This window comes from Apium graveolens, chromosome 3 (assembly GCF_009905375.1).
Source record: "Apium graveolens cultivar Ventura chromosome 3, ASM990537v1, whole genome shotgun sequence".
NCBI lineage: Eukaryota > Viridiplantae > Streptophyta > Magnoliopsida > Apiales > Apiaceae > Apium > Apium graveolens.
This window is the reverse complement of record NC_133649.1, coordinates 142,110,443-142,122,943: the sequence shown is the minus strand read 5'-3', so window position 1 is coordinate 142,122,943 and position 12,501 is coordinate 142,110,443. Positions and strand designations below refer to the sequence as shown.

The following is a 12,501-nucleotide window of genomic DNA, read 5'->3' as shown; positions in this document are numbered from 1 at the left end:
AATATACAACTTAACTACATCTACTTTCCCCCTATACAAATTTTATACATTAAATATTAACTAACTTGTACCACTTTACTTCTCATCACTACTGATTATTTGAAGGGCGCTTGAAAAAAGTGGGGATTAGAGATCTCCAACCAAAAACCCAAAGATGAACCCTTTGCCGGTCAAGTAGATACAGTTAAAGAAATACCGGATTATATTACTGTTACAACAAATAGTGCATCTTTAAATAAAGTGAATATTAAAGTGAAATGAACGTTCAATCTCTCTCTGCTATGCAAGTCCTGCTTAAAACACACTCTTCCCAGTCCTCTCCAACAAATGAATGAACTTGCCTAAGATCAAGATGACAGACGGAGATGTAATTAATTGATCAAAGAAAAACAGAAAAGGAATAGTACAAATGCACTTCATATTTCATTTCATCAAATGGTTCAGAAGCTCTAGAAATCTGACACGAAATATAAGCAAAACTATAAAGGAAAAAGAAGACTAAAAAAATCAAAATCTTCAAATGGCAAAAGCGCAAACCAATATTTACTGCCTTCTAGGCTTTTACAAAATATAAATATTCACAATCCAGACATCCAACGATGCAGCCTTTGCTAAATCACCATTGAACCCCGCCTCTCAAAATCATAGCAACTGCTACAGAAACAGGAGAACACAATACTTTAGCTTTTCAGAAGAGAGATACTTCCTGCATCTCTTTGACTAGGGCTACAATCCATGTTCTGGAAGTTACATACACAGATACCAAGCTAGGATGGATAAGAATCAGCATCAGGGTAAGTTAAAAACGTTACCAATTCAATTATCGAACTTCGATAGCTCAAATAGCATGTTCACCATAAAATAAATGTTATGCTATCCCTGTCCAAGACTGGAATTATACTTTCCTGAAGTAGTCACAAACTTATACTCCAGCAAAATAACCAAACATTAGACGCGGATTCCTTCAAGAAAAACACAATGAATTGTTCTAATCAGATATAACAATCTCAATTCTAATGAAATAGCCTAAAAATATTTTTTAAAGTAAAAATTTACCACATACTAACCTTATTAATTACTTCATCACTAATATTTGAAGAAAATACTACTCTGGTTTTTTAATATTTTTCGTTTGACTTTTCTGCACGTAATTTAAGGTGCTTTGACCGAATAGTTAAAACAATTAGTTTTTAAATTTTTTTTTGTGAATTTTAGTATAAGTTATATATTTTAAATCAAAAAAGAAAATTTTAAGAATTATTATTTTAACTACCCGGTCAAAAGCACTTTGAGTTAGAGATGTGTGTAGAAAAGTCAAACGTCAAATATTAAAAAACAGAGAGAGTAATCTTTAACAAACTACTCACTTCTGACACTTATAATTAAAGTCAACAGAAAACAACAAATTCACATTAAGTTTACAAATTTATGTAGTAGTTTGATTTAAGCAAGTCAAACTGCGACATCTCAAGGAACCAGGGAAACAATTTTATTTTTTTACTGCATATGTATGAGAGCCTGGAAATAACCTTTAAAGATTAAGAAGGCTTCATTAGTTTTTTTATATATAAAAAAAATTACAAGCACATCTAATCTTGGGGGATGTTTGTTTGTCAGAAAATAATTTGATTTTGGAAGAAATTTTTGGAACTTCTATCCGGAAAAACATCTATTTTCATCTGTTCGACAATCATTCAAAAAAAGAGGAATTGTGAGAAAAAGTTCAAAATCTGGAAAATGTCTTCTTGTTTTATAAAGGTGGATTGAAGTCATTTTTTCCTAGAATCTAACATTTTTTAAGAAAATTTTCTCCACTGGAATACACTTGATTTTCCTTTAAACTGACAAACAAAAGAAAACCAGGAACGCATTTTTCGGGAATCAAACAAACCCCTGAAAAATAAAGATAATAAACATGGAAATGCTTTCCTGCTACTTTAAGAATGCCTGAAAAACAAGAAAGTTTTCATGGAAAAATTTTTCTGCGAAACAGTCTTAACAACTTCTTTAAGACATGAAAACAGGTGCTAACTTGCTAGAAACTCTACACCATACACAAGTAGAATTAGGGTGTAAGTCGTGGAGCGTCAAACTATTAAATTAGAACAATGTAACAACTGCTGCATAGGGCATATTATGGTATAACGAATAAATGGCAGCATTTACCTCGTTCTCATTTGCTTTCCATTTAGTTGTGATCTTTAAGCCTGTGTGCGAGGAAATGCTGATCCTGATGATGACGAATGAAGTGACCTTTTCACAAAGGAATGATCCAACAGCTGAGCGGCTGTGGGACGAGAAAATGGGTTAACTTGTAGGCACTTATGGATGAAATCTTGTGCATCTTTGGAGAGAGAATCAGGAACTGGTGGCGGAATACTATTCCCAATCCTAAATACTGCCTGCATCTGTAATGTCACAGAAATACGATACTGTCAAACTTTTAGCTCCAGCCAATTTGTAATGCATTGCATGATAAGGTGACCAATTGAAATATTATGGTATGTTTAATCTAAATACTGATCATCTAAAGGAAGAACGTCTATGCAATCACGTATTAATGTTGCCTACTTATGGCGCGGCTGGAGAGGTAACTTCTACTTCTTCCTTCCACACAAAATTATAGCTTACTTTAGGCTCTAGCGCATAACTCGTACTCTAAATTCAGAACTAAATTCGAGAACATGTACATGTTACCTAGACATTTGATAGTTTGGGTAACTTTACCGCATAGGTTTTCGTTTCTACAGTTGAGTATTATGTTCTTATGGCAATAAGCCATTCAAAGTATCTGGACATTGCATTTCCATATATAACAAGTATTTTATGATAACTGAATCAATGTCTTATATACTGCCCTGCCTGTAAATATAACATTTAGTGTAGTTAAGTCTGCTGATTGCGAGGGGCTGAAACTTGACTTCCCTACCACTCCTCTTGATAGAAAAAAATATTTGCAGAGCGGATTCTGTTCCATATTGGTATCACTAACAGATAAAACCTAACATAGCTCCTATACAAATATATATAGATATATAACAAGTATTTTATGATAACTGAATCAATGTCTGATATACTGCCCTGCCTGTAAATATAACATTTAGTGTAGTTAGTCTGCTGATTGCGAGGGGCTGAAACTTGATTCCCTACCACTCCTCTTGATAGGAAAAAAATATTTGCAGAGCGGATTCTGTTCCATATTGGTATCACTAACAGATAAAACCTAACATAGTTCCTATATATATATATATATATGAAGAACAGTATAAATTGGAATATAACAAAAAATTTGGGAATAGATCTTATTGTGTAAATAAGGTGGAGAGAATTGTACAGTAATCATCAACTATTACAAGTAAGGCCTGTTGCCACTAACACTATAAGTGCTGTGTGCCTACTCTGGCCCATGAGCAGGTCGACAACAGGGTATGGAGACATTGGTTTAGAAATTCTAGTAATCAACCCTTTACTTTAGGGGAAAAAACATGCAAAACTTTCAGAATATTGTTGAGTCCAACACTTGGACCCAAGCCTAGTCTAGACTCTCTCATATACCTCATTCCAAAATTTAAATCGGCAGCAAACCACATCCTTTATCTTTATCTCATCTTCTCTCTTTCAAAGCTTCATATGCTAAACTCGATTTGTCCTTCGTCTACATAATTGCAACAAAAGAGTATTATCTCTAAAAAATGGAAATAATAAATTGTTCTCAAATGACTTGCCATTAGTAGCTATAATTTATAAAATATTTCACAAGTCACAATATCTAAACCTGTGCTCGAGAGATAGCTGTCCATTTGAAACACGACAATCACGCCTTCCCATCCCTACAATCCCAGAACCATTCAACTATACAACTGACTGTGAAGGGTAAAACCCAAACCTAAACCATGTTGAAAGGCTAGCAACCCACCCGCTTGCAAAGTTTCAAATTGTTTTACTCTCTTTAATTTCCTTCTAATTTTCTGTATCTTTCTCTTCACATACCGTCATCTCTGTCCCAACCAAAAATCTATATACATTTAACTGTACTATACCAAGTGTTAGTGTGTACTATAACTTCTAAATTCTTTCTAGCACCAGGGCTATCCGCTGAGGTAAGGCAGCCATCTCCGCCTAGGGTTGTTCTGTAACACATGTTCTGGTTCTGAAAGAAAAAAAGAACCTTCGAATCTACTGGCTCTTGTACATACCAAGTGTAACTATATAAACTGAAAAAGGAATATAGACAAGAGTAACAACTCGGCATCTATCCGTTACTTAGGTCCGTCTAGGTAAATATAACTTCTAACATGTTGGGTGTTACAGGTGATCTCCTTAAACTTGCAACACCAAAATAGTTGAAAAAAATTAATTTGGACCAATGAGGACCGTAGACTGTAGTGAATTTTCCAAAAAACTACTATACATTGGTACGATATATTTATATTATTACTATGTAGAAAGAACTGCTGATGAAAAGTTTATCTTAAAATAATAAAAAGCAGAGGAAGCTTTTAGGGCAGATATAGGGCATTTTGGCAAAAACCTCTCATAAGAGGAGAAAAACAAAGTACCACCTCGCCTACTTTTTTTCTCACCCTTTAGAGGCCATTTATAATAAAATAACGTGTAGATCTGGAATATCATTGTACTCATTCAGTGGTTTCAGAATATCAATCTGCTTTCGCTACACATCAACTTTTTGCAGATTTTACCAGAAAATTATGCAGGTTAAATATACATACAAGCATGAGAATTGAGTAGAGAGATTTTTTGGCAGGGGGAGAAGAGGGAACTTATTGATTTCAAGATAGTTTACATACACCGTCCAAAGGGTGGTACGGGAGTTGACCAGTCAACAACTCCAAAACAGTGCACCCTAGACTCCATATATCTGCTGCTAGCCCATAACCCTGTCTCCTTCTAACAACCTGCACATTGAAAAAAACTCAACTAAATCAACGAGTTGGCTGTGACACACATGCTGACAATTTACAAAATGACACCCAAGTCATTTGTATTTATTTTTTTTAAACAGTGCCAGCACTATTTCAACTAACATTTCAACACTATTACCTAACAGATAAAATGTTTATGCTTTGTGAGAGAAAAAATAAAGCATATTTATTTAGCAAAAAAAATTTTAGGAAATTTTATCTCCTAAATATAACAGCAGAAGGGTTTTCATTTTGCATTAAAATAAAGCATAATCTTCTGCATTTAAATTAAAGCATAGAGTGGTATGATTACTGTAGCTGCCATAATCTTGGACCTTCTATTACTTCAAATTACAGCTGAGGACTTATTGATTTTCCAGTCCTTAATTGTTGCCTCTAACATGAATAGCTAATATAGTAATATGTGCAGAATTATTAGTGTTAACATCTAGAACTTAGCTCAGTCCCATACTCCCATATGTTCAAAATTCAAATAAGCGAGCAAGAACGTTGGACAAACGAGCGAGCATGCTGCGTTGACAAGCAAGAATTCGCACGACAAGCGAGAGAGAGTGTGGATGCACACAAAACTCTGACTTTAACGAAATGTAAATTAAACGTTGAGGCATACCTCAGGAGCCATCCAGAAAGCTGTTCCCTTGCAGGATTGAACATCATTCAACTTGGTGGCCTGTACAACAGTTAGACGGAAGCGGGATTTTATAGGACTAGCAAAAAAAAAATCAAAGAGTAAGGTCAAAGATGAAGTGTAATAAGAAAACCTTTGCTAAACCAAAGTCAGCGAGTTTCACTGTTCCATTAGTATCAACCAATATATTTGCACATTTGATATCCCTGGAAACCAAGCAACATAATGTGAGACTTCAAAGCCACTCCGTAAATGACCTCAATAATTTATCAAGCGCATTCTAACATCACTAAATGTTCGATTAAATCTCAATTAAATTTCTCAAACAATATAAACAGAAAAACATAATGACATATGGAAGTTATTTGCCACTTTGACTAGCACCACATATACAAACTTGTAAAGTAGAAAGCAGACAGAAAATTTATACTTGACTATTTAATTAGAGCAGAACTACTGAGAGAAATGATGAAGATTCGAAACACACACATCGAGCAAACATTTTAAAAAATGAAACATTAACTAATCTGATAATAACCACCTGTGCACCACATTTCTGTCATGCAGATACTTCAAACCATTTAATATTTGCCTCGTGTATACAGAGACTTGGGAATCTTGAAGGTGATACTGCTGATAGAGACTCAAAAGAGATCCTTTGCTAGCCAGTTCAAGAAAGATATATAGATTTGATTCAGTCTGCGAAAAGCAAGGGGGAGAAAGCTTGTAATTTAGAAGTCACCATCTGACCAAACTTTTACAGGGAACAAATACATGCTAAATATTAACAATTAGAAAGCTACACTGTCATTGTGTCCAACAAAACTTTTGGTCAAGAGAAATTCGCTGAAAGTAGTATTTCAAATCGGATATTGAACAGAGGTAGGTTTCAGAATTCAGATCATATCATCCCACCAATAAATAACCAGTAACCACTTTGCAAATCGAACAAGCTATGTAACCCGGACTCGGGTACAGGTCACAGACACAGACACAGGTGTGAATCCAAGTGTCAGACTAAATTTCTATTAGGTTAAGATTTGTGTATATAGATCTGAAATTGGACATGGGTGCGGGGATTCGGCATCTAACTTTCACATAAGTGAAAGAGTTCATCCCTTTGGTTTCAGCATAATGCGGATTGGGTCAAAAACTTTATTTATATGCAATACGCATCCTTTAGGTTTTTCATACCCTTACAATGACCACCCTTCGGCCGATTTTCCGTTAACTTTGATCGTTAAGTAACGGTTGGCAAGGGGGTAAAATGATGATATTACGTATAAATTTTAAAAAAATATATATTAAAAATTCAAAAAAACACAAAATAAAAAGTAAAAAAAGTTAAATCTTTTTATAGTGCGAGTACATATATATATATATATTTATTTATTTATAATGTGCATAATAATTATAAATATATCAAAAAATATCATTTAACTTTAATATTTTAAAGATGGAATAGTTAAATTGAAAACCTAAAAAAAGTTATTATTATTATTTTTAGAAAGGGCTTAAATCGGTTTAACACTTGTATCAAATTTTTTTTAAAAAAAAATCACTATATTTTTTACTATTTTTTCCAATTTTTTAAATTTATTAATGTTTTATTGAAATATTTTATATGTGCTATCTCCGTTTTACCCCAGTCAACCGTTACTTAACGGTCAAAATTGACAGAAAATCGGCTAAGGGGTGGGTACTGTAAGAGTACAGAAATCTAAGGAATACATATTGCATAAAATTAAAGTTTTTAACCCAATCTGCAATTAGCTGAAACCGAAGGGATGCAAAGTGAAATTAACTCTAAGTGAAATTATGCCTAGTTTTTATAATTCACATTTGTAAATTAGTATCTTCAACCAATAAAAAAACATATACATACTGTTTATGTCAAATTAATAGCATAGATCAAAAGTATAACATGGAAATAGTAATCTATGCGACATCCCTCTCTATAAAAACATTTACATAATTGTTCATGTCAAATTAATAGCATACATCAAAAGTATAACATGGAAATAGTCATCTACGGACATCCCTCTCTAAAATTAAGTTGTTGCGAGGCCTAGTAAATCATTTAGAACTATATTGCCCGAAGTTGAAGTGTCCGGTTTTCCTTATAAAGGATCCGATTCAGATTCCATACCCACACCCATGTCATGTCCGGTCAACACGGGTATGAGGGCAAAATTGAAGAGTCCGGGTAACGGAGCTAACAAGGATGGATATCACACATAAATAGTTCCAAACTCAAGATCAAGAAAAGATGTCCTTTTAAGATCAGCTCTGTTACCCTGACACTATAATATCATCCCTGTACCCTTGTCTACCACTTGCCTCAGACATGGGCATGGGCATTTGACAATTCATTTTAGGCCAATAACATGCAAAACATTCAAAAGATAAATGAGTCCGACACTTGGACAAATCTAGCTGAATATGGGTAACATAGACAGGATCTAATACAAATGTTTTCTTCAGATACTAGCATCAATCCTCTCCTAGTCCCAATATCACATATAAACTTAATTTGTGTCGTTAAACACCATCCCAGAACATTTTTCTTAGTGGAATCAATCAGAAAACAGTTTTTGAAGAAGAAGGCATAATTTAGCTAATTCTTGTATACCATTGTCCTACAGGCTACATAAAAACAATTTGTTCTGCAAGTCCATTATACAGAATCTACTGTCAACTTTTTCATTGGAAAAAGAAAAATTGAAAAAATACCTGTTCGGTACCAAGATATCGAACTATGTTTTCGTGCTCGAGTTTACTCAAAAGATCAATTTCCTGCAGAAGTAAACAACAAATGATGAGAATGATATATCAACAGGAGACGCCAAGACAAGCTATCAATTATTGGAAAGAAAAGGCCTATAAAAGAAACTACAGATATAATTAGAAAGATCACAATTTTTTAGAGGACTTGAGCAGTCACCTGTTCCAGTTGGGTGATACTTTGTCTTCCTTGAACACCCTGATCAAGCAAAGAAACTTCTTTCACAGCCAAAAAGAAGCCACCACTGTCAACACAAAAGAAGATATCAATTATATTCAAGACAAATATTTAAATATATAATTTATTCCATTATACTACACATGAAATATGAATACAGTGACAGATGAAGTTTGGAAAATAAGCAAGGGCCTTAAAAAGAGAGCAATGCAATTCAACCAAAAACTAGAAACTGTATTACCTTGGAGGAATAAAAATGACTGAGAAAGAAACTACAAACTTCACAATCTCAATGCATCTATTGCTGGTCGCAGAAACGTAAAAAGAAGGTAGTCATGTTTTTTATTTTAAGATGACAGGATCCATATGTGAAAACGACAGTTGAATTAATGACCACTACTAAATACATGTTCTTCATTTAATCTTCTACCCAAATCTTGGCTTAGTGGTATATACTTTAAAAAATAAAATTCCGATGATTAAAAAAATAGTAAGTCCGAATTAAGGGGTACTACACATAAATCTGCCTCCGGTAAATTTCTTGACTCCTTCTGGGGGCACTTTGTACCCTTGAGAGTAGTCGAACGATATATGAGGTTAAAACTTAAAACACTAGTGATTTCTCCAAGACAAAAAATAAAAGCAAAAGGGAGCATATTTATTGATATGCAAACTTACATTAGTAGAGTTGGTATGGTTTAAAAAGATATTCTTCACAATTTGCATTAAGGCAGATTCCTGTCCAGCTGGAGAGGAAGTCTAAATGCAGAATATTAAAAAATGTGCCCAAAACAGGTTTTGGACAATTACGAGCTGGGTATTGTCCTGCATCAGTGATAAGTCACTCCTCCATCTTCTTTGATGTTAGTCAAAAGGGTCACAATAGATAAGCAATGTGAAATTAAACTTCCAAGAGAGATTATGATGTGATAATGGTGATCACATTAATTCCTTAATGCTCATCAAAGACAACTTGATAACCCTCTACTGATGGAACTATCATTATTAAACCCAAAAGGACTGCAATAAGTAGGCATAAATCAGTTGGAGCTTAAAATTTTGTCACAGCCTACAACTATTCACTGTTTAATCTCATTAATAAAATGATCCCTTTCACAGTTGAACTAAATTGGAAGATTGGCCTTTATTAATTAGATTCTTTATTATTTTCGAGAAGAAGAAACACTATAATTATGACATAATTATTAGCTCGTGATGAAATTAACGATCTACCCAAAACATTTTTTACAGGTTTAGGAATATATCTGCAAAACATTTTTTACAGGTTTAGGAATATATCTGCTGAAAAATACCTTCATCACTGTCGTAAAAAGCTATTGTGCTTTCAGTAATAATCCTCAATACAGACATAAACTACTACTCATATCATAATATAATCAGTTACTTACTCGGCAATTCCTTCATATACCGACCCAAAGGAGCCACGTCCCAACAGCTTCCCCTTCTCCCAAGAGCTTATAATCGGTCTAGATTTCCCTTGAGGTGAAACATTGGAAGGAGGGTCCGTGGTTGTACTCGAAGAATCATCTTCATTAGAAGTCGTAAACATATTATCCTCGGAAACCACGTTCCTCTCTCTTTCACCATTCCTTCCACCGCCATCATCCTCATCAGAACTAAATCCACCTCTTCCATACACAAACTCATTATTCTCATCACCATCCGGCGCAAACGACTTCAATATGTCCCAAGTAGAGCTATTATCATCAATAACCGGCAACGCAATAGCCGGAGGAGGCATTAAAACTGGAGGCCTAACACCGTTAATCCCTCTCACATTACTAACCCTAACAAACTCATTGTCCACCTCAGCATCGTCACTAACATTCATTCTACCAACCCTAACAGACTCATTTTTCGCCTTGCCAAGATCACCATCACCAACATTACTAACCCTAACAGACTCATTGTCTACCACATCACGATCACGAACACCAACCTTACTCATCCCAACAGACTCATTTTCCACCTTATCCCGATCACGATCACGATCACTAACATTAACATTCTCACTAAACTTATGACCCAATTCAGTAACTCTAAAGCTCTTATCCAACTTATTCAACCTCGACCGGGGTAAAATATCCGAAGACGAACGGAGCTTCCTAGACTCCCATTCAGCAGCAGGAATCGCAAAATCATCGGGGCCAGAAAGTCCTAAACTCTGACAAATCATATCAAACTCTCCATCAATCCCTTCAATTCGAAAACTAGTACGATCATTAATCGGAGAAATATCAAGCGAACGAGTCCGGATCGGCGAGTCGGGCGAGTCAAAAGAAGTCGAATTAGAAGTAGAAGGCTCATAATCAACATTCTTGAGCGCGTTTCGACGATCGAGCTTGGGCTTTCGTGGCTTCATCTTGTTGTGCTTTGACTCAATTGGCTTCATCTTGGGCTTTAGTTGAAACCAGGTATCTGATACATAAATATGTGTGTGATTGTGTGTAGAGTATGTTAAAGTAGCTTCATCGTACTTGGTCTAGGGTTTATGTGAATTTTAGTAAAGTTTCTCTCTCTAAAAATTGTGTTTTTTTTTGTTGTTGTTGTTGTTGGTGAGAGAAGGGGGCAGATGTATGTTTGACTAGTACTACTAGTTGATACTATTACAGGAGGTAAACGAACAATAAAAGAACGCGGTAATGAAGTGGGGTCCATGGGAACTAGTTTATGTTCGTTTTCGTTCACAGACGGCGAGACCGCTGCCTATGTAACTTCTATTTCGTGCACGATTATAACTTCCACTCGCATAATATTAAATCATACTGCATTTCATTTTAACCCTACAAAATAGTTTCAACTAGTGCAATAATAGAATCTCGACAAATGAATATCTTTAGACCAAAAATATATATATTTATTTTATTTATTTAGAGTGATTATTTATTTATTAATTATTAAATATTTTAATCATTTATTGATAAATAAATATTTATTCATTTAGATATTATTTTCAGGTTTTTTAATAATTTCCTTACTATATTTTATTTTAAAATGTACCTAGAATTATTATGGTTGTAATATTTTGGTGACAATTAATTAAATTAATATTTTATATTTTAAATTAATTTTACATGCATGTATGCTTGAAAACGTACAATCATGTGTATTCACTTGGTATAATAATGACATAATACGTTCAATATGTATTCAAATGTTAGATATTTATAAAGTCACTAATAATCTATATCTTTCGGATCTTATTTTAACATCCCAGTCTTAAACTAATAATGATCAATAAGTGTTTATTTGATTAAATATATTCATATATTTATATAAAGATAAATGTATATTCAAATTATTGCGATTATTCATATATATTTAGACATGACCTATAAAGACTTATTTTTTTTATTCATTAATGCATTTAGCTAATTTATTCATTAAGCCCATTTGCCGAAATTGGGACCAGAATAAATTATTTATTTGTTGAGATTATTCATTTATCGAACATTAATTTATTGAGAATCTAGTATAATAGCTTGTTAAATGATATTTTCTTTTCTTTTTTTGAAACATATGTTCAGCCGAACACGTGATCATTATATTTTCATTTATTAATTTATGTATTCTGAAAAACTCAACAACAATATTACAAGTCGAAAATTTGAATATATTAAAATTTATATACATATTTGTTTCGACATTTATAGTCGCTGCCTTGATAAATATAACTATAAACACCAAATTATTGAAACAACTCAATGCTAAAACATTGTAACGATTGACATATGTATTCGTCTTCATCTGAGATGCAATTATTACCCTTCATAATATATCATTTAGCATATCCCTGAGCATGACATGTTTATTCTTTAAACCTGATTGTTCTTTGCAGTAGACAACATGTTATCCTAACATATGTATACAAGATATATACAAGGGATAATAAGCACCCTCTAAAAATAATGAATCATAAGTTTATAATGTACAATCATGTGATACTC

General features: G+C 33.7%; 1 protein-coding gene across 5 annotated transcripts; it reads right to left on the bottom strand.

The window, feature by feature from the left end:
- Positions 1 to 401: 401 nt before the first annotated feature.
- On the bottom strand, positions 402 to 11,159 carry LOC141712804 (mitogen-activated protein kinase kinase kinase 1-like). 5 transcript variants are annotated; one of them, XR_012571709.1, is made up of 10 exons: positions 9,943 to 11,157; positions 8,516 to 8,600; positions 8,305 to 8,367; positions 6,113 to 6,270; positions 5,705 to 5,777; positions 5,554 to 5,613; positions 4,809 to 4,916; positions 2,167 to 2,408; positions 813 to 962; positions 402 to 654 (listed from the first exon to the last, which is right to left on the bottom strand). XR_012571709.1 is itself a non-coding variant. In XM_074515876.1 (9 exons), exons 1-8 carry the CDS (start codon positions 10,944 to 10,946, stop codon positions 2,202 to 2,204), a joined length of 1,758 nt encoding a protein of 585 aa, XP_074371977.1. In that variant the 5' UTR covers positions 10,947 to 11,157; the 3' UTR covers positions 402 to 962; positions 2,167 to 2,201. The 5 variants fall into 5 exon arrangements, 3 of the variants coding, with proteins under 3 accessions (XP_074371977.1, XP_074371978.1, XP_074371979.1); XR_012571708.1 differs by having other exon boundaries at positions 402 to 651; XM_074515876.1 differs by having other exon boundaries at positions 402 to 962.
- Between the last annotated feature and the right edge of the window lie 1,342 nt (positions 11,160 to 12,501).

Coding starts and splice junctions, on each gene's coding strand:
- LOC141712804 (XM_074515876.1), bottom strand. CDS start 10,946: ATGAAGCCAATTGAGTCAAAGCACAACAAGATGAAGCCACGAAAGCCC. Junction 6,271..8,304: donor GATATCTTGGTACCGAACAG/GTATTTTTTCAA, acceptor TGCTTTTCGCAG/ACTGAATCAAATCTATATAT. Junction 5,778..6,112: donor GACAGAAATGTGGTGCACAG/GTGGTTATTATC, acceptor CTTGGTTTCCAG/GGATATCAAATGTGCAAATA.